This window comes from Vigna unguiculata, unplaced genomic scaffold (genome assembly GCF_037176805.1).
Source record: "Vigna unguiculata cultivar grain cowpea cultivar isolate G323 ecotype 2 unplaced genomic scaffold, ASM3717680v1 ptg000116l, whole genome shotgun sequence".
NCBI lineage: Eukaryota > Viridiplantae > Streptophyta > Magnoliopsida > Fabales > Fabaceae > Vigna > Vigna unguiculata.
In genome coordinates, this window is record NW_028196758.1 from 10,001 (window position 1) to 32,398 (window position 22,398).

The 22,398-nt window shown below is 45.2% G+C and overlaps 1 protein-coding gene across 1 annotated transcript; it reads left to right on the top strand.

The window, feature by feature from the left end:
* Window positions 1–11,761: 11,761 nt before the first annotated feature.
* On the top strand, window positions 11,762–11,980 carry LOC146875757 (uncharacterized). Its single transcript, XM_085669602.1, has one exon. It carries the CDS (start codon window positions 11,762–11,764, stop codon window positions 11,978–11,980), a length of 219 nt encoding a protein of 72 aa, XP_085525728.1.
* The last annotated feature ends 10,418 nt before the right edge of the window (window positions 11,981–22,398 follow it).

Sequence of the window (22,398 nt, forward strand, 5' to 3'; positions counted from 1 at the left end):
CTTCAGGTGCTTCTGTTGCGTATAATGTAAATCCCGTAGCGGATCAATTCCAACGAGCCTTTCAAACAAGTACTTTTTGTAATCGACTCTATAGCTTCTTCAATAAACGCTGGTTCTTCGATCAAGTTTTGAATGACTTTCTAGTCAGATCGTTCCTGCGTTTCGGATATGAAGTCTCATTCGAAGCTTTAGACAAAGGTGCTATTGAGATATTGGGCCCTTATGGTATATCGTACACATTCCGACGATTGGCCGAGCGGATAAGTCAACTTCAAAGTGGATTTGTTGTGCGAAGAGTGCGTTATGACCCGTGGCCGCCTGCCTGGTCTGGTGGGGTCCTCCGTTGTGGGTAAACGGGAAACCCGACTCTACGAACCCGAGGAAAGGCTGCACAGCAGTAGTAGGGGCGTTAAGACCGGAGCTTTTTGTAGTGCTAGCAGGAATGCAAGTGAATGAATCCCATCCCCTAGCGAGTGAAGTGCTTACGCCCCTTTCTCTAAGAGAAAGAAAGGGGCGCGCTAGCGTTTCAATAATAATAGAAAGGTTAGGGGGCTGAGAAAAGCTTGCTGTCTACTTCTCGAGCCTTCACTGCCCCGTTCTGTAACTTCCCTTCTTTAGTCCGTCCACGAGGCTGTCAAAATATATATAGGGGCGGCTATCTAGCGGGAGTCGTTTCGGTTGTATGCCACGAGGTCCCTATGGACAAGGGGAATCATCGCTTTTGGGCGCAGGCAGCCCTCTACCATCCATCCCATTGCATTCCATCGTCTCGTATTGTACTGTACCGTACCAAACCAGATACATCTATTGAGTGAGAGAAAGGTAGCTTCTCTATAGATATATTATAAATATCTTCATTTTTGATATGGATAGGGATCCCCAGATTCCCGTCACTACGGATTGATTGTCTCTACCTAACTACATGGTAGTGGTCTAGGGAGCGCAATTGCTAGAGCACGGGAGAATGAAGAGTAATGATTTCAGCAAGAGCAGCCGGACGGACTACTATAGTGAGTCCAGTGACTACTAGAGTAGAGTGGAGTAAAAAGGTATGGTATAGCAGCCTTTCCGAGCGAGCCTCTGGGATCTCCTGTAAACCCCCATGATGTGGTAAAGGGAGGATATTAGGGGAAGCAGTGAGTGGAGATTCCCCTGCAGAGAGCCGGATGAGGGGAGACCTTCACGTCCGGTTCGGAGGGCGGGGATATCCCGACCCTACTATCATTATGCCTTTGCAATGTTACTTGGTTCAACTCTATTTGTGACCTTTTCTCGTATGTGGGACTCTCTATCTTCTTGGGTAGATAATCGATCGTCTTTCATTTTGATAGTTAGTAGTTTTTTTAATAATAAGTCAATAATAATAAATAAAAATCGAACTGGAGGAGCGAAAAGCCAGGATGGCTTGGTAAGCAAGCAACCTGTTATGTAGGCGCCACCCTCCATTTCTTTCTCTTCTTTCTTTTTGAATGACAGTTCATCAAAACAATTGCTAGATCGAGCACGCGACGCGCATAGTCTTTCAAGAGCGGGTTGTCTCCTCTTCAACATTTCTACTACTTCCTTGGTGACTCTCAAATAAGCACACCCACACGTACTGCTTACCGGAAAGGATGTACTGCCTCTGGCTCGCATTCCGTCCCAGTTCCTTACCTCCTTTGGGTGGGGATAATAAGTGACTTGCTCTAATGCACCTTTTACCTAGCCCTGTCATTCTTCATTTCATATTCTTTCGTTTCCATGAAAAGAAAGAGTTTTCTTTTTTAAGTCCATCCAAAAGATTTGCCACCACTACTTCCGGAGTGGACCGCTTTCGAACAAGATGGAACGGTCTTTCTTCAAAGGCCGGCTTATTACGCCGCTAACTTACCTAACGTATAAAGATCGCTTTCAATGCGGTGACCGATAGCGAAGTAGTACCAATTGCCGTGTGCTCTAAAGCTAGTCAGGAGCTTTTACTCTTTCAAACGAGTCGAGTCAAAAGTTGATACCCTTGAGTTCTCTATTGGCTCTCCCAGAAAGAAAGTAGAGTGATATGTGCAGGTTGAATCCGAGATGCGCATAGAACGGGACCAAGTGGTTTAGGAAGCCGGACCGGAAGACCTATAGCCGAGGATACTCTCTAAGTGAAAGACTCCACTTTTTTATATCTCAATCTCAACTGGCTCCTCATATAGAATGATTTGAACCCACCCCTCTAATATAAAGGGACGCGTGCCTAAAGACCGTCCATCTTCAGATTGAGCCCTATTTTTTCCTATTACTTTCTTTCTGATTTTAGACTCCCTTCGCGGATCTCCCCTCTTATCCAATCAACCAACTGTCCCAGGCCGGGAAATAGCGTTCCCGGAAGAAGCTTTCGCCGCCCCTAGCTCGACTGTCTTCTTTTGAAGACCAACGAGACTACTTTGTGAGGAAGGAATTTTGTACAAACTCAGACTTTGAATGGATCGCATTTCATCCTAACTCTCAGAAGACCAAGCATGAATAGACGTAGGCAGGGCATAAGAATCTCTCCTAAGCACCCTAGGTAAAGATGAATAACCTTTGCATAGAGCCGCACTCGAAAGAAAGATTAGTAACCTTCCCAATCCTCTACCGGTTTTTAATGTCAGTAAAGTAATCCAGTATAAGAAGCCCACATACACGCTCTCCTCCTCCACCCCATACCTGATAGGGTGGCCTCACCTTATTTAGAAGGCTACAGAAAAAGGTGAAGCCCACCTTTCACACCTCCGGCAAACTACCCAAGACCTGACGAGAGATCTCTCTCCCTCTTTTTTTGGGCATAGGCCACCGCTTTGTTTTACGCGGATTCTTTCCATTGCCCTATGGTAAAGGTGCATTCCCTCTTCCGTTAGTTGTTTCAATTTTTAATGTAAGTGAAAGCGTGGTTACGGGTTTCCTTTTCTATCCCCATCGAATCGTACATCTCTTTTTTGAGACTCGGGGACAGGGACTCAGAGGGATAAAATGTGTGACTTGCCAATGTAAAAGCTGTTTCTTCTTTGTTTTCGAATCCAGACTAAGGTCCGATCGAGGTTATCTTCTTCCTTGTCTAGGATAATTTCCCTAGCCCCTTTAGTGAGGTACCTTAACCTTGCATTAGATTAGCTTTCGAAGTGTTGTAAGGTGCATTTGCTTTAGCTTGAGTGCTTCCATGCTTGCTTCCCGTCTATTCCCTCTTAGTCCGTCTAGTAGATCGAGTTCATGTGCTTTATGGTATATCTTCATCCCCCGATGGTCGTATTGTGGTAAGGTTTCATTTTATTCTTTATTTGAAAAAACTTCCCTTTCCCTCTATCCCGCCAGCCAGCCTACTTTACTTATTCCGCCCATTACTACCGTACTGTACTATCCCGTCTTCCGTAAAAGCGAAGGCTTCAGGTCTATCCCCATTGCAAACTTTCTTTGTTGTGGAAGGGGCTATTGCCTTTTTTTTTACTAGTTTTTCTAATCTCTTAGTCCGGCTATTACGTATATACCGTAGTCCCTATGTCTCATGCTGGCCCTTTCGTCCTAGCCCTTTTTCCATTCCGTAAGCATTCCAATCCAAACCCTACCCTTGTAGGAAGGCTTACTGCTTTTTGGTTGTTGCAAGGGTCGATGTAATTGAGGGTTGTCTGCTACTAGCCTGTGTAATAGTAAGTACTAGCCCCCAGGGGCTTATCTTCTTATAGCATCCCCCGTAGCGGAGAGGGGACCATTTCCTTTGCTTTGAATCAATCCTATCATTCATCAGTAGGGGCCTAATGCCAGTCTTCGAGGCAGGCGAATCGGACTAAAAGGAATAGGTTTCCTATCCCCTAGGTGGCAGAGCAGCCTTTAGAGTTTAGAGTAGAGCTCACTTCCCCACTTGGTTCCTAATCTGTGGATTACTAAAAGACTCCCGATACCGGACATTACGCAACTGATTGGACCCCTTTGGCTTGGCTATTCTGGGCCTTCTTCTATTCGTACCTGCTTCCGTTTCTGCCCCCGCCATGAAAGCTTTCTGGTCCAGGCCTCAGGCACAGACCTGAAACTTGACTGATACGCAAAACTAAATGAAGCACAAAAGTAACATCCATATAATATATATATGGGAATAACCCCTGTTCGTAAACCCTGTTGTCTTAGTCTTCCTTAAACGAGTGAAACGCTCTAAAGAGTAGCCTACGGGAGATAGCTATCTCTTTTCTATCTTCTTAATAACAAGCACATAAGCAGGAAAGCTAGCCACCCCGATTCCTTCTTACTTAACTTTCGGCAGTGTCCATACGTTCCGGCGTGGTGCAAGAGAAAGAAAGTATTGTTTAAATAAAAGTCTTCCCTTTCATGAGATCAGTAGTTGGTGGAATTCTTAAAAGTCTTTCCGCTGTTTTGGGAGAGCACAAAAGCTGATTGATTAGGAAAGAGCTGCTAAGAGGGATGACTCGCCCTTAGCCCTTGTCTAAAAAAAACCTAGCAAACAGACCGTTGTAAACCAGGTGAACTAGAGCGAACAGGAGAAGCAAGCAAATAGCATTTGGCCTCTTAACCAATCCACCTCTAGCAGTTAAAGGCTGGTATTCCGATCTTTGATCCGCCGATTCAGGAGCGATTGAAGCGAATACAATAATAGAATGCAAGGAAGGGTTCCCCCAGGAAAGGCAGGCATCTCGACTGCTTCCAAAATCAGGTCATCGACCAGTAATGCGACTTGTAGAAGACTCCCTACCTATACCTAGCGGAGTTGGTTGGCACTAATAAGGAGAGCAGAAAGCAGCTACCGGCCATCAGGAGATCCACGACTTTCAGATCCGCATGCAAGGGAAGATCCGCTTATTCTTTGAGATGACAAAGCTCCCCACTAGACGCAAATTGCCGAATCAACACCAGGCAGTATAGGAGTGCTTTCTTTGATCGGCGTTCCCCAGACCAGAACTGAAAGGACATACCAGCCCCCGATTATCGGGCATTCCTTCATGTCGGGAGGAGGTACCGGTTGGAGGAGAAGATAAGGACAGCTTTCTTCCATTCCACTCTTGCTCCAATCCCAATAGTCTGAGATTGAAGATGATGTCAACAGTTAGCCAAGAAGGTTTATGGCAAACTGGAAGGAGTTTTGAGAGATAAATGATCTACCTTAGGTAATGCTTTGCTTTCAGTGGGAACCGGTGGAGATTGAGGTGAAGGTCTTGTAGTCTCCGGATTGGTTGGAGTAGAGCTAGTAGATCGGACACCTTCGCCAACTTTAGAAGAATGCTCATCTGAAATGAGAGTCGTTGCAGCGGAGCGATTTGAGCATCATTGCTCGGTGTCACGGATTCCCCATGGTTGGCTTCCGGCTCTGCAATCAGAGGTCCTTCTATCCCATCCCGGTTAGGATTCATTTCCTCGGGTTGATGCTCTATTTCTTCTTGGTGCTCAGCCCTTGGAACTTGAACAAAAATTTGTTCAGTTGTTGGAATTGGATCTGCTTCCTCGATTGGTCCCATCTGGCTTTCCTCCAAACAAAGGTGGTTGGGGTGCTGCAAGATTCGGTCAAACTTCTGTCCCTGATGTATTAGGTGCCTGTGTTAAAGTAGAAAGGTTTAAGACAGCAGTCAGAAAAGGAAAATGGAAGAAAGTAGGTAGTACCTCTCTGTTCTCTGCTGAGGAAGGCTTTTTTCAAGGTTATTCAAATGGTGAAATAACGACTATTCCTCCGGCTGGACGATAAATGCTTGCTTCAAGATCGAACAACGAATCTCATAACCAGGTTCCGAAGGTAGAACAACTTCTTCTATTGAATGGGCATCGGGTTCTTGGGCTAAAGCCCTAACAGCCTATTGATCGGGAAAGGGGAAGTTCCAATGAAAGCTTTTCAAAGGTTATACATTAGCGATTGATTTGGAGGATAGAGAATGGAGTTGGAAGGCTGTTCAGTCTTGAATCTCCCCTCCCTCACTGATTGACTCCTCCGGGAAATGTCGAATAGTAGGGACAGCGGAAGGGTGAGATTCTTTCTTCAGCGGCGGATGGAGAGGCAATTCTAACGCAACTGTTAATGGCCGAGCCTCCTATTCTTCTTGCTGCCTTACTTGCGATACTTTAGACTTTCTACAGCAAGAAAAGTGCTTGCATATAGTGGAAGGGCTTTTGCACATGAAGAAGAAAAGGAAGAAGAAGTGAGTAAGATGTGGCATTATACTGTTTTCAAATAGAATCCCTAAAGAAAGCAATTCCTGTAAAGCTATCGTCATTACCATCGTTGCTATTTGAGCTGTTAGCGCAATTGAAGGAGAAGATGCTCTTACTTTTGTTTTCAGGGAGCTAGGGAGTCTTTGGTACTTCCAACCAATGAGAGTCATTTCACCTATCACCTATTTTAGGAATAATACCCCAACACCTCTATCGATTGACTATCTTGATGCGGAGGGGCCGCTTCTTCATGAACCAAAAGTTCTAGTTTTCCTAAACCAACAGATCCTCTTTCTCACAGCATTTTCGGAGCAGGCTCAGTGCTTTCTTTAGCCTTGGGATAAATCGATTCGGTAGTGAGAATCGATTGAGACTTAATCATACCTGAGCCTTCTCTGACCTTCTTTGTCTGGGCAGTTAGCTATAAAAAGCAAGAAATGAGAGCTAGAACTAATGCCACGCCACGGTCTATGTCTTTTGACAAAACTTTTTTAGAGGGAACTCTAGGATGATCATCTGGTAGGTCGTCAAGGGTCTCAATAGGAATTTTTAAATCCGGTCTGTCTGTCAATCAAGAAAGAAAGCTCTAGTTCAATTCAAATAGGTCAAGCGAAGGAGGACATAGAATAAGCTTACTATTGAAAGTGCCTTCCATTCAAGTAATGCGTCGGGCTTAAGAAAAGCAGGTTTCGGAGCTTAGATCCGGGTACACACCTGGAACAGGCCTAGGAAAGATAGACAACGGAATCATCAAACCTATTCGTCATAAAGATCTAGAAAGCAGGGAAAGGGGGCTTCTCCTCACAAGAATACACGGAATAGATAGACGCTAAACGATTCCAATCTTAAGGATCAGTTTCAAGCATAGACGCCTTCTCCACCCACAATTGGACTCAACAATCTCTTTTATCATAAGAAAGGGAACGGGGGGACTTAGGGTTTCAGCGTGCAAAATCCAATCCCTTCTCCCGTAGAGTACCTGTATCCTGTCTTTCTGGCATATCTCTCTTCTTGTGCCTAGACATCTGATAATGGATGCCCATTCCCGGGATTGCTGCCATGATATGGAATAGAATAGCGGACTTTCTTTCTGAGGTGTGGTCTATCCGAATAGCTAGAAGCAGAGCGGTGGGTTTCCAAGAACCGGAGATGGTCTTATCTATATACGGAACAGCACGAACAATCCTTGACCTTTCGATTGAGGGTCTTAAGCAGTGGGCTTTCCATAAGGTAGGAGGTTATTGAAAAAGGGGAAGCCCAAAAACAAAAAGAGCTTATTAGCTTTCTATTAACAATCTCCTCTTTCCTCGTGCATACAAAAATCTCGCTTCTCTTACCCCCCTCCCATCACCCCGGCATCGGATTCTCACACTCGGAGCGGCTCCCTGTGCCAACCTCGGTGAATGTCGTAGTTTCGCTTTAAAAATAAAAAAGAACTTGAAGATTGGGAGCAACCTTCCTTCGTGGCTGTTGGACATCTTCCGATTCGTAAGACAAAACTTTAATATCATCTCTATAGTTCCGCTTCTTGCTCTAAAGAAAGGGTAGCGGAAAGGAATAAGTGGGATAAAGGGTCAACCAGATAGCACAATGATCCATTTCCATTCTTCCCTTCGCTGTCTTCCTTGTCTGATCGCAGTAGCTTTAGCAAGGACTATCGGATCTGACGGAAGAACCGCGAGTATGATAACAGGTCAGAATCTGGTCCTTGTAGGAAAACCTCTTTTATGTATGTTTGAACCGTTTTTGTTATGATGGTTTAGAAATACGGTGTCTTTCTTGTGTTTCTCTCCCTTCTATTTTGCATCTCCTTCTTTTTTTATTTACTGCGCATCTATCTACTTAATCGCTTGGGTATTCATTCTTTTTGGAGATCTTGTTTTCCCCTTTCTAATTGTGGGTGTATCGGGGACTTCCGGGGAATCAAGCTCATAAAAACCTTGCCCTCGGTGGGACATTGACTTAAATCGTCCTCCAGCGGCTGAGCCGGAGCCTGCCTCCTCCACATCGGACCACCCGAAGGAGGTAGTGGATCAAGCTCTCTCGGAAGCGGAGGATAGGATTCTGTATCGATTACGCCCATTCCCTCAAGCAAATGCGGACAAGCTGCTTATGGAGGAAGCGCGAGCGATCGCTCAACTAAAAGAAAGGGCAGATTGTCGATCGAATGGCGCAATTGGATTCCGCCGCGGACTTTTGGCGAGAAAAAAATGCAATTCATTATTGGGGAGTCAATCCTTACGAATAGGCAAACTGAGTATCCTTCCCATAAACTGTCTCAGATGCTTGAGGAATTGTGTCGCGCGGATGCCCACACATCCTCTATCTACTTTTAAAAAAAGATTTCTACTATATATATAAAAAACAACTATTTGAAATTGGAGTCCTTCAGCTTCCTATATTCCCACCAATGTGATCCCCATTACTGATGGACAAATCTGTCACTTTTTTCTTCTTCGTATTCCGACAGAAGAAGGTGTAGTCTCCCTCTCTTCTCATACAAGAAGAAAGGGAAGAGGCCTCTTAGGACCTAGCGCTGGGGGGGGGAGGGGAATGATGGAGGACCAGTCCCAGTCAAAGATTTTAGATTTAGACAAACTTATTTTTTTCGTAAAAGTCGAAATGAAATTAATTAGGGCAATTACATTATATTTGGTATTTTGCTTTTGTTTTTGATTAGGGAATGCTGAAAATTTCACTCGCTCAAGCTAAATGAGTTCTTTTGCGAAGGATTCAATTGCCTGCTTTATTGTACCGGTAAGCTCTGCCTATCCATGCAATAGCTTCCGAGCAAGTTATGTGGTTCTACACAAAATGGCTACTAAAGTGAAGCAGCTACTAGAAAGAAACACTCGCTATGTGTGATTCGATGTTAAGGCCCCTACAGCAAGTTCATTTTTCCTAACCAAAGAAGAGATATAGATTACGTTCATCTCATAAAGATGTTCCTTTTTTTTCACTCCTAAATGAAAGCGAAACTCAATTCTAAGAGAACTCCTAGCGCAAAAGACTAGTCGCTGCGATGCCTGAATGCCTTTGAGCTCTTGTTCGAGTGAGCGGGTAAGCAAGCAGGTACGCCCGAGTTATGTAAGAGAACTACTAATAAGTCTTCTCATCTCTAAGCCAGCTAATTTCTCACAAGCTACGCACCTTTGTGTACTTACAGCCAAGTACAGTTGCTGTTGTTGAGTTAAACAAACGGTAGTAAGATAATAGGCGGATGGAGGGCCTATTCTGGACCAATTAGAAACCAAAATCCCGATGCGCTGACATTGTTATGAATGAGTTTATGTCTTAAGAGAGCTAGTAGTTATGAGTTCGTAGCTAAAGTCAAACTGGAGCTAGGAACGTAGCTGTGAACGGAGCTACCGGGTCAACGAGTGAGCTTATTAAAGCGCGAATCCTAGAGGAGGATCAAGGGGGTCAGATCCCCGGGTGGGACAAATATGGTCTTTGTCTTTGCAAGGTAAAGCGGTAAACTATGGATTTAAACTAAGGTAACGTGCCCTAAGATAAGGCACAGTCAAAGCAGGGACTTAGAGACTAGCATCCGATTGTGGGCATCTTTCGATTGAGTAGGTCAGGAAAGAGACAACAGGCGATTATCCCTTTTTTTCTTCCAACAGCGGAAACGCCGCAATTCCGGAGTAGTCGTAGTTAGCCTAAGGACCGGAATAAGAGGTTTCGTGGGGCTACCTACTTTTTTTTTGCTAGGAACGACTTGCCTAGTTGGAACTCTTCTCCGCCGACTCCTGAGGCTAGAATGGCGTACTACAGATCCGTGCGTTCTTGCCCGCTTGGTACTTGGATCCCTAATCTAGAAGATCCCGAGCCTGTAATCTCCTTCTTCTACCAAGAGAATGCCTTTCTTTTGGTAGCTACCGATTACTTCACCAAATGGGTCGAAGCTGAGCCATCTAAGGTCTGTCTTCCCTACCAGATCAGGTTTTCCCAGACGCGAGTCGAGTCATTCATCTTCTTCATCAGGCTTCCTTCTCGCAGTCGAAGCGGTAGCGGTACTGGAACGAGTTCCCTATTCGATATGGTTTCATTCCACCAGTCCCCTAACATAGATAGCACTGGGTCAAAGGGCTTCACTTCGGAACCTTTTCTTGCTTTCCTTCCGTGGGCATGAAATGAACCCTGAGGTTACTCTGTCCCTGGCATCCCTTTCTGCCCCCCAACTTTATTCACTTCGCGGTAAACGGAGACTTTCCAATAGCCAGCAGGTCAAAGCCTTTTTTGGGGTGGGGTCCAAGGGTGCCGCCCCCTACTACCCAATTCCTGTCTTCGGAACTACGGGGATAGGTGACTTTCTGCGATGGCCCTCCACCTCGTTGGGAAAAGTGAAAGGAAATAACAAGCCCTAAACTAAAAACCAACTAGCAGCTTATCAACCACCGAAGACAGACTCATGTTGGCGATGCCATGGTCAAGTAAGAGAACGACCCATTCATCCAAAGTAGTCTTTTAGTATAGAACAGAGGCATTCTGAGCCGACTACATGCGCATCTAGTGCAGTGGCTTGGAAGCAAGCTACCTTGACCATCTTCCGAACTTATCCAGAATTGACTGATCAAACGCAGTAGGGGCGGACTGCTCTACATTCAGCCACGCCACAGTGACCCCCGAAGCGATCTTCTGATAGTTGCGGGACGAAATCCGGCAGCCAATTGCTGGCTCTGAATAACCAGCCCGGTAATAAGTTCAATTCTTCCATAACATAACGGGGCGGGGTTGCGCGCGAGCCGAGTGACGGAGGTGCACAAGAGTACTTCGCGCCACAACCATCTCTTTTTTATAAGTTCTACGGACCGATGCCTGCTGCTTCATCCGGGAGAAAAGAATCATAGATATGCCGGTCATTAGAAGGAAGAACCGCCATAAAAAGATTCCTCGTGTATCATCTGTAGCAAAACTATGAACGGAAGCTAGCAATCCGGACCGTATTGAAAAGGTTCCTGAGACACAGCATGGAAGAGTCACAATATTCAGAAACGAGATCCAAGAATGAAGAAGGGGTATAATTACGGAATGAATACGAGCTGTGGCTAATACCCAAGGCATAAAAGAAGCATTTTCTACGGGATCCCGAAACCACCAGCCACCCCGACCTAATTCATGATGAGCCCACCAACTTCCTGGCATGATGCCCACGGTTAAAAACCACCGACATGTCAAGATCCAAATTCGAATCTGTTCCTGGTCCTGGTCAGATACCACTGTGTTCGCGCCGGCGCTCCAACAAAGAGGCGAAGTAGTGGTATCTTTCTGTTCATTACGAACGACACGCTTCGCCTGCTCCCCCCCCGTGTCCACTAGCGCTCCTGTCCAGAGCGAAGAGAAGGCGAAAAAGCGCCGCCAAAGCAGCATGAGCAGGCTTCTATTGCTACGCAACAAGAGAGCTGGATAGCATTTTGCGACCACATGTTTGAATTTTTTGGTAAAAAGCTCGCTTGTTATACGGGATCCGACGCATCCAGCAGAGCGAAGCAGCGTTCCCTTCTTTTCGGCGGCATCCTTCCGCATTGGCGGCGAGTGGAGTGCCACAATCCCATTCATCATTTTTGATCTACATAATCCAAATCCCATAGCACTGGCGACGTCTCCGGCATAAATGCAAGGAGGATGTATAGCTGATATAGGATCTTGTGGAACAGGATTTGATTCTGCAAGCGGTTCGGTACGAACGAAGAAATTTCGAACAAAAGGATCGGAACTCGCTGATAGGAAAGGAGAGAAAAACAAAGCAATGCCAAGAGCTCCGTCAATCCGCTGTTCATCGATAGACGAAGCTCTCTCTTTATCATCTCGTGCCAGATGCAACAAAGGATGAGTCCTTCTTTTTCCTTCTCGCGAACCACGGGAGCGCCTAGCACCCAGAGGAGCTAAGCTAATTTTCCTTTCAGGGTAAAGCGGCGCATAAAAAAGGGCTGGCCCGTCAAACGTCCGGTTCCTTCGCGAACGAAGTTCAGAATCAACAAGGGTTCGTAGAACGAAGGGAGTGTACAACTGGGGCGCAGCCCCACTTTTTTGTTCGTAACGAGGGAGAGATAGAATGGAGTTCTTCACGAAGTTCGAGACAAAGTAATACAAAACTTCTCTATGGCCTCCTCGTTTTGAGACATTATGGCTTTGGGGTCGACCCCGGTAACAAAGAAGGAATCCATAAAAACGTGGGATCCGACACCATGATAAAATACTACCCTCATGATTAGACCATGTCCCTGAGATTTGATAAAAGAAAGGTGCATTAGCGGTTAATACGTTGTAATTGGATAAGTTATTAGGAATATGACGGAACGAAAGACCAAGGAAAGAAAGAAGAATGCACCAAAATGCAGGTGCTGCACCAAACGCTGGTGGTTGTTTCTTGTTGTAAGTGAATGCAACGAAAAGACCCGGAAATAACGATAAATGAAAGAATTCATAAATTATTGACATTTCGTGCTGTGCTCATTTCAAAATTTCTGCTTTGTCCCATCATCCGGTAACCACAGGACAGGATGATCCACAAGAAAGGTGGCAGGATTCGAACCTATGGCCGGCCCGCCCCTGACCTGCTGGGTTGGGTGGCCGGGTTAGCACCCCTCGTCGCCCCTGTACCCGAAACAGATGCGCTGCGCTACCCAGCGCGTAACCTTGTCTCCCCTACTCCTCTTCTGGTTATGCCATTACCAATCGCGGGTAACCCCCGGGCCGCCCCTGACCTAATAAGATAAGAACGATTATCCTTATTACCAAACAGCGATAGTTTCACGATCCCGACCAGCAACTTGTTGGGAGTAGGGGCATCCAAGCTTGCCCAACCTAGACATTGTAACTGAAAGTCCTGCCTACTTGTAGGCTTAGGGTAGTCCTCGAAAACCTTCTTCTTTTACTGGCTTGGGAAAGACCCGTAGGCTATGGATCCCACTAATGGAATGGGACTATAACCATACTTCCATGGTCTAGGTTCAAGGACAATCAAGATGGAGGCTTGGAGTATCTAAGGCTTCATGGACCCCATTTTTAGGGCTTTGAAGGACGGACTCGCTAGTGTCCCAAGGATTGACCGGTGACACTACTAACTGAATTGCCCTAATATATGTTTTTTTCCACAGGACTGAATCCATAGAAACCTTGGCTTAGTGCCATTACTGTAAGCGGCGGATGATTGGTATGCAGGATCGGTTGCAACGGTTTCACATGAATGTGAATCAAGAGATTGGCTTGAATTGAAAGGCTTTCCAACTAGCCATTGTACCTGAGATTGCGATAAGTCCTTCTTCTTTTGAGCTTGTTCTTGGTCCCGAGGGAAATGGGGTGACAAAGAGCAGCTTGCTTCTCCAATTGGATCATTGCTCGACTCGATGGGTAACTTCTAGTGGTTTGCCGGGGAAGCTCTTGTTTTTCTTTCAGGAGTTGGTTGGTGGCATGGACACCTAGCCTTTTCTTATTTTTAGTATTTGTTTGCTGGCACAGGTAGTAGATTCATTCTCCACTCCAGCAGTAGCAGATGTAGAATCTGAAAGGTGGGATTCCCGGTTGATTGGATGCTTCCGTTAGAGCTTCTTCCCCTCCTGTCATTTAAGGGCACCTAGCTTACAATCACTAGTGAAAGAGTGCCAATTGACCCAACTAGCGAATCTGTTTACAACCATTCCATCTTTTTCATTTCCGTGAATACCGCTCGAAAGCAGTCATTTTTCGGCTTGATAGCACTAGCACGATCCATCCATCTCCCTCCGGAGAGTGAGTAAGAGGTGGAAGGACTGTCGATAGCAGGTAGGGTAAACGGATATGGATGATAGTTGGGATCCCAGGTAGGAGAGCCAGCCATACATAGAAGACAAGGAAATCCCCTCTCTTCCTCCTTCCGTACCTCTTATGGACAAACCCTTCTTTGTACCTTCCTTTCAATCCAACGAAGGAATGCCGGAATACCATGAATCAGACTAAGGGAAGATCGATCACACCCTCAAAACCAATAACCATCGCTTACTGCCCTTTCACTTTGAAGTCTTATCCGGGTTCTTCCCTGTCCAGAGCCAAGCATCAAAGGAAGGATATCACCCTACGGTCTTGCTAGTTCTTCTTCAGCAGGTAAGTGAGCGGGCGGTGCAGCCTTAATCCTTAAGCCCTTGCTTGCTCCTTCAGCCTTGGAGCACCGCTTAATTGATGATAATGCCACCACCTTGCAACTAAGAGATGGGTAAAGTCATTATGTGAAGAGAGAGGGCTACTCTACTACGGAGTCTCTCACCCAAGAGTGGCATTAGTTACCCCAAAGGAAGTTGCTGAAGTCCCTACTTCAGTTCTTAGGTGACCTAATTACCTACTTCTGCCGGCGCTCAAAAGGGAGAGAGTCGTTCCAAGGCCTGTGGATCAGGTCCCGGGTTCAACCATACTGCGAATTCTCAAATGTTGGGTAAAGAGGAGCGCCCCACGTCGCTCTCACCATCTTCTTTGTTCTCTTTGCGCGCTTCACTTTATCTAAACTAAAAAGGGGTGAGTACGATATCTTTATAACAAAGGGAGTCCCGGTTCAATTCAATGATTTTTTACTTAGTTGCTCCCACAGATAGAATAACCCCATCATTGGGATGCCAGACGATGGGTTAAGCTCCTAAGATCGATGAAAGCTTTTATTTGAGGGTCGATAAGGATTTCAATTTCCCCTATAAGAGGATCCCTTGCGTGCTATGTCTACGGGTCTCTCAAATACAAGAAAATTAGATCAAGCAGGAACCCAGCACGGGAGTCTTATACTTTTCGACTTGGGAGATTGCATAAGGAGAGCACCCTTCTTCTACCTCGGTGATTGAAAGGGTTTGGGATCAACACGAAGGCTATTTTACGCACTGCTGAGTGTAAGCATCGACATTTGATAGAGGTCAGTCGGGCCCCGGCCTTATTATTTTAAAAGTCAAGCAGGTATACCTGCTAAATATTGGCTTGAAGCTCTCCATTTTTGCAGTCTATGCCATGAAGAAGTTGCCAAGCCGTACAATTGGATATAGGTATAGGTATAGGGATATTTTGACTATATTTGGCTCCTTGCCTTTCCCAGTCAAGTAGTCCACCATCCCCATACTTTTTTATTGACAAGAGTGCAGACCGCAAGAGAATTGCTTCCATCGAGCTAGTAGTTATCTGAAGCGAAGGAATCTCATTCAAGGCTCCAAGACCCCTGACTCTGACTACTGTGTGAAACTTGGCTAACCTCCGACATAGTTCTAGACCAGTCTAAACTACTCCAAACAGAAGGATAAAGAAAATCACCACAACGCAACAAAAAAAGGCCTCTTCTCTTTATTACCCTAGCCTCTAGTGAGTTAGAGACAAGGACTATTCCCACTAATGAAATGAATCATCCAAAAGGAAGTACATAAATCCCTTTAGGATAAGGAATTACCGGTATGGGATGCGGAATAACCATATGAACCGTATTCCTCTCCTGCTTGACTCTAACAAGGGAATCCCCGCATCAAAGCCTTCTTGTTTACCGATCTGCGTAAAAGCTTTATGTTTGAGTACTGGCCTTCCTCTCGCTCTTCTTAAACTACCCGTCCGATCGCTTTCAGGAAAGGAGCATTGCCTAATATGTTATGTGGATTTGCCGAGATGCCCAACATTCCTGACTGATGGTCTTCCCAAAGATGTACTTTCGGTGTCAAGAAAAGATCCTGCTAAAACCAGAATCGGGGGATCCGCTCAATGGTCTATTTTAGATACCGTGCCCAATTCTAAGAAATGGAAGAAGTTGCTTGACCTTATCCTTGTGACCTACGAGCCAAGAATGAATAAAGAAAAAAAGAAAGGAGACCAAGATGGGCACACTCACTTCAGGTACGCAGTAACTTGCTCGGGACAATGGGAAATTAGTCTCATAGTTGCCTGTTTAGATTCCCGATTATTAGTAAGGCAAGCGGTAAACGTTCTATGCTAAGGCCGATTTCGCTACTGAAATTCCAGAGTATAGGCTACTCAATGAGAAGGAGACCTGCATAACCTTGTAATTGCCATTACAACTCTACTGTAACAGAAGTCGAAAGGATAAAAGAAAGATACCCGGGCATGAGAAAGTAAGACTGAGGAACAGACGTATAAACAGAACAGCCAGATAGCGGGAAGAAAAGATAAGCTCCAATGGACATTAGAATAAGAATACGCGGGCTTTCCCGCTTGAGTCGAGGAGGCTTGTTTCCGTACCCAGAACCGGTTAGTCCTTACCAACTGAAAGAACTAGTCTTGATGCCGAAAATCCCATCTTTTTTTGTAATTAAAGTGAACCTATAACTTTCTACCTTAGTGCCGCTGTTGGAACTGCAGATTCTTTATGACTGGACGGGTACGACCTCTTGCTTCTCAATGTCATGGAATGGATAGGTGATGTTTCCAACCGGGAAAGACGAAAAAGAAAAAAGAAATGAAATAAGAGCGGTGTGAAGGAGTTCAGTTAGAGATCTGTTTCTAGACCTTGAAGTCACTTCCGGGATTAGCTTGATTTGGGCTAGGAAATCCTTTGATTTGTAGCATATTACGTGAAACCTATACTCTTCTGGTTAGTTTCTTCCGCATCCTCACCATCTAATTCAAACTCATTTCCGACTGCTGCAACCTTTGCCGGGCGGGAAAGAAGAAGGAATTGAATCCAAACCCCTAACTCGAGAAAAATTATTCATCTGCACCTGAGACAAGTAACGGATATCCCACTCCGGTAAGCTAGCAAATAATATAGAAGATTCGAATTTTTTAAAGTTCTTTTTAAAACTCAGAAAGTTCTCTTCGATTCGAGTCGAGTGCATAAGCCGCTTTCCCTTTAGGAATCTTGTCTCAAGCCATTGATCTTAGCTTTGGCCCTCTCTGGAAAGGAAAATCTGAAAGCTTCCCTATTTTTTCTGCCTCTCCAGTTCAACAACTGGATTCTTTCTTCTGGTTTACCAAGATCTTAGTCATTTCACCTCTGTACTTTGATTAAGAGTTCAAAAGGCAAGGATTAGGTTTTTTTTGTGAATAGGTCCCTTAAACTAACCTATCCATGGGATAAACCCTCTGAGTTTCTTTCCTAGTCCTGATTGAAAGAAAAGATTTGTGAGATCGATAGAGACAACGAGGCCAAGGGAAGAGAGCCATTCTTTCTAAGAGAACGGGAATACGGAATGGACCGACAGATAGAGACAAAAGAGCAACTACAGTAGCGACAGATTCCTCCTCTACCCTCTTCTGCTCCTTCGATGAACTCGGCTATTGCTGAAAGTTCACTTCAATAAATAAGACTGTGAAAGACTTCTCGATTCACTAGCACAGCGCTTCTTCCGCTTTTTTCTGACCTTGAGTTGAGGAAACTGGCTAGGACAAACTCTCCTTCATTCAAATGAAAGGATGGGAAATGAAAAAGGAATAGAAGTAGGCAAAGAAGCTCTTAGCAAGAAGGAAAGGCTTCCAGTTGCTATTGAATCCGGAATAAGGCAATCCTTATTAGAATATGCCAACATAAGCATAAGACAGCAAAGTGGATGCATCGAAGAATGCCCTCTTAGAAGGAAGAATTGGATGTGCGCAGAGGATTCATCTTTCAACAGCATTTCCGACATTCACCATCAAAAGGAGGATCTGACACTAGCACTAGGATCTGTCTATGCTTGGACTGATTGGACGAGCATCCGCTTTTCGACATACCGAGACTTCTTATTCCTCAGCGAGCCTGATTCCGCATGGGCAACAAGGAAAGGCAATGAAATTGTTTAGATATCCCCGTCAAAGCAAGGAGCTGTTAGCTATATGTCTGCCTCTTCGGGACAGTTAACTTCTTTTCTTTTTCCAGCCTTTGAGGGGAGCCTCGCCTCATAGTATAGGGTAGTTGGAATGTCTTTGCAATAAGAGTGGAGAATCAGCTGTTATAGGCTGCAATAAATAATATATTAGGAATCTCTGTCTCTATGTCATCAAACGGTTTGATCAATTGAATTCTAAGAGCAGGGGGCATCCATAGTAGGAAGAGGACAAGGAAGTGATTGATCGGAGTTTGCCAGGCCAGGAGTTGAAGAAGGAGCTAGCATTTCTTCAGTGATCAATCTCGTTCCAACAATTGTTCTGACTCGTTTAGGTCAACTCGTCAATCCGTATCTAATAGCCGCCGAAAGCCAAAGCTTCACTCCAGGTCGAAATCACTGCCTTTCGATCAATCCTTTAGATTCTGATGGCATCAACATGACATTAGACTTTTTCCTTAGAGAAGCGGGTGAAAGGCGGCAGGCAAAGCCATAAGAGAGAGTCCTTCTTCCACGAATAGCGATTCCTATTCTGATAGCTAGGAGAGAAGAAGAGGGGCAACCTATATAAAGATTAAGGCGGATATTCTCTGCTGTTCTTGATGTCTATGAAAGTGTCTTCTCTTTGTAGTTTGGAGAGCAGGATGGCACAATGGGAGGTTCAGGAATCAAAGCCTTTGCCTTTCTCCTTGTTGTTAACTGTAGGGTAGTCGAAGATTTGTAGAATGCGTTAGAAGGCATTAAGGGTTATAAAGGAGAAAGCGGACTCACTTCACGAGCTGTAAGCCCAGGGAAGCTCTTTCACCTTCTTAATAGATCAACTAACCTGGACCCCGTAGCTCACCTTTCAGTCGAGGAAGTCGGATCTACTATATATATAGTCTATCCTTCCCACCACCCGCCTTTCTGGCAATATCTCCGCAAGAGCTTCTCCCTATTAGATATATATTCCTATAGAAAGAAGCTAATCCTGATACAAGATCCGAGCATGCGGGTCCTTTGGCTGGCTCTTTAGGATGGTTTAGCTATAGGAGACCGAGGTAGCCGTTGTTCCATCATCAAGGGCAAGTCTTCCTCATGGAAAGAGCATGAGCGTAGAACAAGGATGAATCCATAGAAAGAAGCCAAGATAAGATAAACTCAGAGCATAACAGAGTGCAAACCCACTCGAGAGAGCCTAAGAAAGAGCTGAAAAGAGGCAGCCCTAGTGAAGACCTTTCATGGATGCCTACTCAACAAATTCTTAGAGTTCCCACTATCGGCTAAGCGGAAGGAAGTGAAGAAAGAAAAACGGACTGGACCAGCGGGAAAGGGTGATCGATCATAAGGAAGGCTTACGTCTTCATCTCTTGCTTCCAAGTGAGAGTCAGGAGGAAGAAAAAGACCAAGCAAGGGTTAAGATTCGTTCTCACAGAGAATTAGGGAGAAGAAGACCGTAGGACTCTGAAGTCAGGGATATGAGGCTCGGTCTACAGGCCTTACGTCAAAGCCCGGGAACAGATGGGAAGTGCACCAACGCTCGGATATGAATTGGAACCCCCTCCGAAATTCGGTTCATACTCAAATAGATTCCCAATCCCATTCCACAATCTACGCTACGGGTCAGGGAGGCTAACCATATGAGGAGCCCCACCACTAGGACTTGTTCAAGCAACAAGTTGGTATGGCCCATTTCATACCTAATCCCATGGACATATCTGATCATTGAATGGGGGCCCTCCACAGGGATAGATACCCGAGTTAGGTATCAGTCCCACCTACCGATCATTAGTACAACGACCTGTCATATCATATACCCCAGACGGCCTGATCAGATGTTTCGGTACCAATGCAGTTAGTCTAATGCATTCTGGACTGGATATGGCCCACCTATCTTTCGAGGTCACTAGTTTACACTTTCACCAACCTTTCCCATATCCGTTTTTTATGAGCAAGGGATAAAGGCCAGACAGTAATCAAGCTACTTACAATTGGATAGTACCCCTTCCATCGGAGGACTGGGTGGAGAGTGACAAATATGAGAAAAGCCTACTTACTAGCCTCCGTGAGAGGATACCACTTTGGTAGATGCTAGGGATTGGTGAGTTAGGGCAGCGAGGGATGGTGTGACATGTCTGGTCATCGCATCGATGAGAACGATGGCCGATGATATCCGAGGAGATTAGGCACCGTCGGCTTTTTTTACCTCAAAGTAAACTCGTGCTTTTCGTCGTCCTTCCCTATCTAGAGCTGGAACTTGACTAGAAAAAGACTTTTTTTGATCCCATACTGACTTGTCTTCCTGTTGGTGGTTGTGAAAGTTCAGATTTCGAGCTTAAACAGCGGAGAAGCGGATAACCTTCTATTTTTTGGGGAGTCTTTCAGGATCGATTCAAAAGGCCAGTGAAAGTACGCGGACGGATAAATCCAACAAAACCACACCGTACCGGGCCAGTAGACCTTCTTTCTCTTCTCTGAAAGGCTGTCTCCTGCCCCCAACTAGCGAGCGGCTATAACCGATGGGCGCATGGCGACCACTACTCTACCCGAAAACTAGGGTTAAGTGGGGAACCTTCTCATCGTGTTAAGCTTGCGAGCCTGTCTGTAATAGGCCCAAGCGTCTCTTGTGCTTAATCTCGAGTCTATTCCAGTGAGAAGCTTCGCAATACCCTAACACTCCATAGGCGAAAGAAATCAATAAGGATAGATATATAGATTACGCACATAGTGGTCTGGGCATTGATTTCATGTAGTGCGTACCACCGGCGGAAAGTGATTCGCTTAACACACTTGTTCGCTTGAATACAGTAGGTAGGGAAGGACAGGATATTCCTCGTCGGTTCTATTCGGTGGTGGTGGCTTAGCTTTGAATTTCTTTCCACTCATTTTGGCTTTTTCCTTTTCTTATTCATGCTTGCTCCACTAGCCTCAAACTCCATTCCAATTTCGAATCGACCCATTAATTAGAGAAAGAAGGCTTTTCTGCTTAGCAGAACCCGATTCTCCGCTCAAAACATCTGATCTTCCGACTTAAACAACCGATTCCATTTCTATCCTTTTTTTTCTATGATCAATTCAATAAAGACTTCCTTCTCAACTGACAACCCCACCCGATGGGCCTGTTCATCAGCGATATTCTTTGTAGGGCTTTCGGCTGCCTTCCTTTATTTTTGGGCTAAGGCTAGCTTTCCTAAGTAAGTTCCAGAGTGCATGAGTGAATCTTGATCTGTATTCAAGGTATGCCCTTTCTAGTTCTGTTAGAATATTGACTTCGGTTAAGCTGAGGTTAGCGAAGTCAATCCTTTGCTTGGGTCCTAGGAGGTCGGAGATAAGAGCGCTGTGTTTAAGTCGTCTGGCCGTAATACTTTCTCTGCGCCAGTAAGAGTAAGAGCTTGAGAAGAAGGGAAAGAGGAAGAAGTATTCAAATAATTCACTCCTTTCCCGAAAGCTTGACTTTCTTCTTTCTTTATATACTTAATAAGACAATACTATAAAAAAAAGACTTGGACGAGATCAGATTGAGAACTATGAATAGTAGGAATAGTCTAAAGCAGTGGTTAACTAGAAGAAGAGTCAAAGACTTTTTCCTAGCCGCTGATGGAGACAATGTGGGACCTCGTGCTCAGCCGGTTGCTCTTTTAGATAAACCTCATTTCCGGAACATTGCCTCGGTAGAAGCAAACCCAACTAATACGCAAGCCCATCTCCCGATACAATCAAATCAAAGCAAAGCAAAAGTGCCTTGCGGCTGTCGCGCCTCTCTCTCTGTCTCTGTACCTTGTGTTTGTCCTTGTTGTTTAAGATTACTAGGGGTCTTTCTATTCCTTCCTCCGATCACAGACTTTGTTTGATCAAATTCCCCGGGGCTCCCCTCGAACTGATATCCAAAGATTCCCTGTAACAGGATGGTTTGAAATGATGGTTTATTACAGGTTCTGGTGACATGAATAGGATGAGCCGGAACATGGATAACGTAGTGGTTCGAGCCGGTCGAGAGTACGAGATTACTGACCGAAGACTCTTCCATTGAGATGGGCCGAAGCCCTGCTAGCGAAGGAATGCATCCAACAGTGTTCTGTCTCATTGGTCCTCTCATGCCATAATTTGCTCATAAATCCACTTTGTTCTCCCGGAAATAACTTTCATTATAATACATGACTTATGTGACTTCGATCTGATACCTCTCGATTCAGATAGGAAATGCGCATTTGTCTCATTTTGACTCTCCCCATCTCGAATTCTACTAATTGGATATGGGACTGGTTGTGAAGGGAAGCTTTGTGGGAGAAAGGAGGAAAAGGTCAGGCTAGTCAAGGCTTTACTCAAACATATGGGATAGATTAAGAGGAAGCCTTTGCCCCGGTAGCCAAGATGAAGTCTGTTCGTCTCCTGCTCTCTATTGCTGCGAATCGAGATTGGCCTCTGTTCCAATTAGATGTTCAAAATGCCTTCCTGAACGGGGACCTCAAGGAATAAGTTTACATGAGTCCTCCACCCGGTTGTGTAAGGGGGGGGGGGA

Excerpts from the sequence above, each read along its gene's own strand:
- LOC146875757 (XM_085669602.1), top strand. The coding sequence starts at position 11,762 with ATGCAAGGAGGATGTATAGCTGATATAGGATCTTGTGGAACAGGATTT.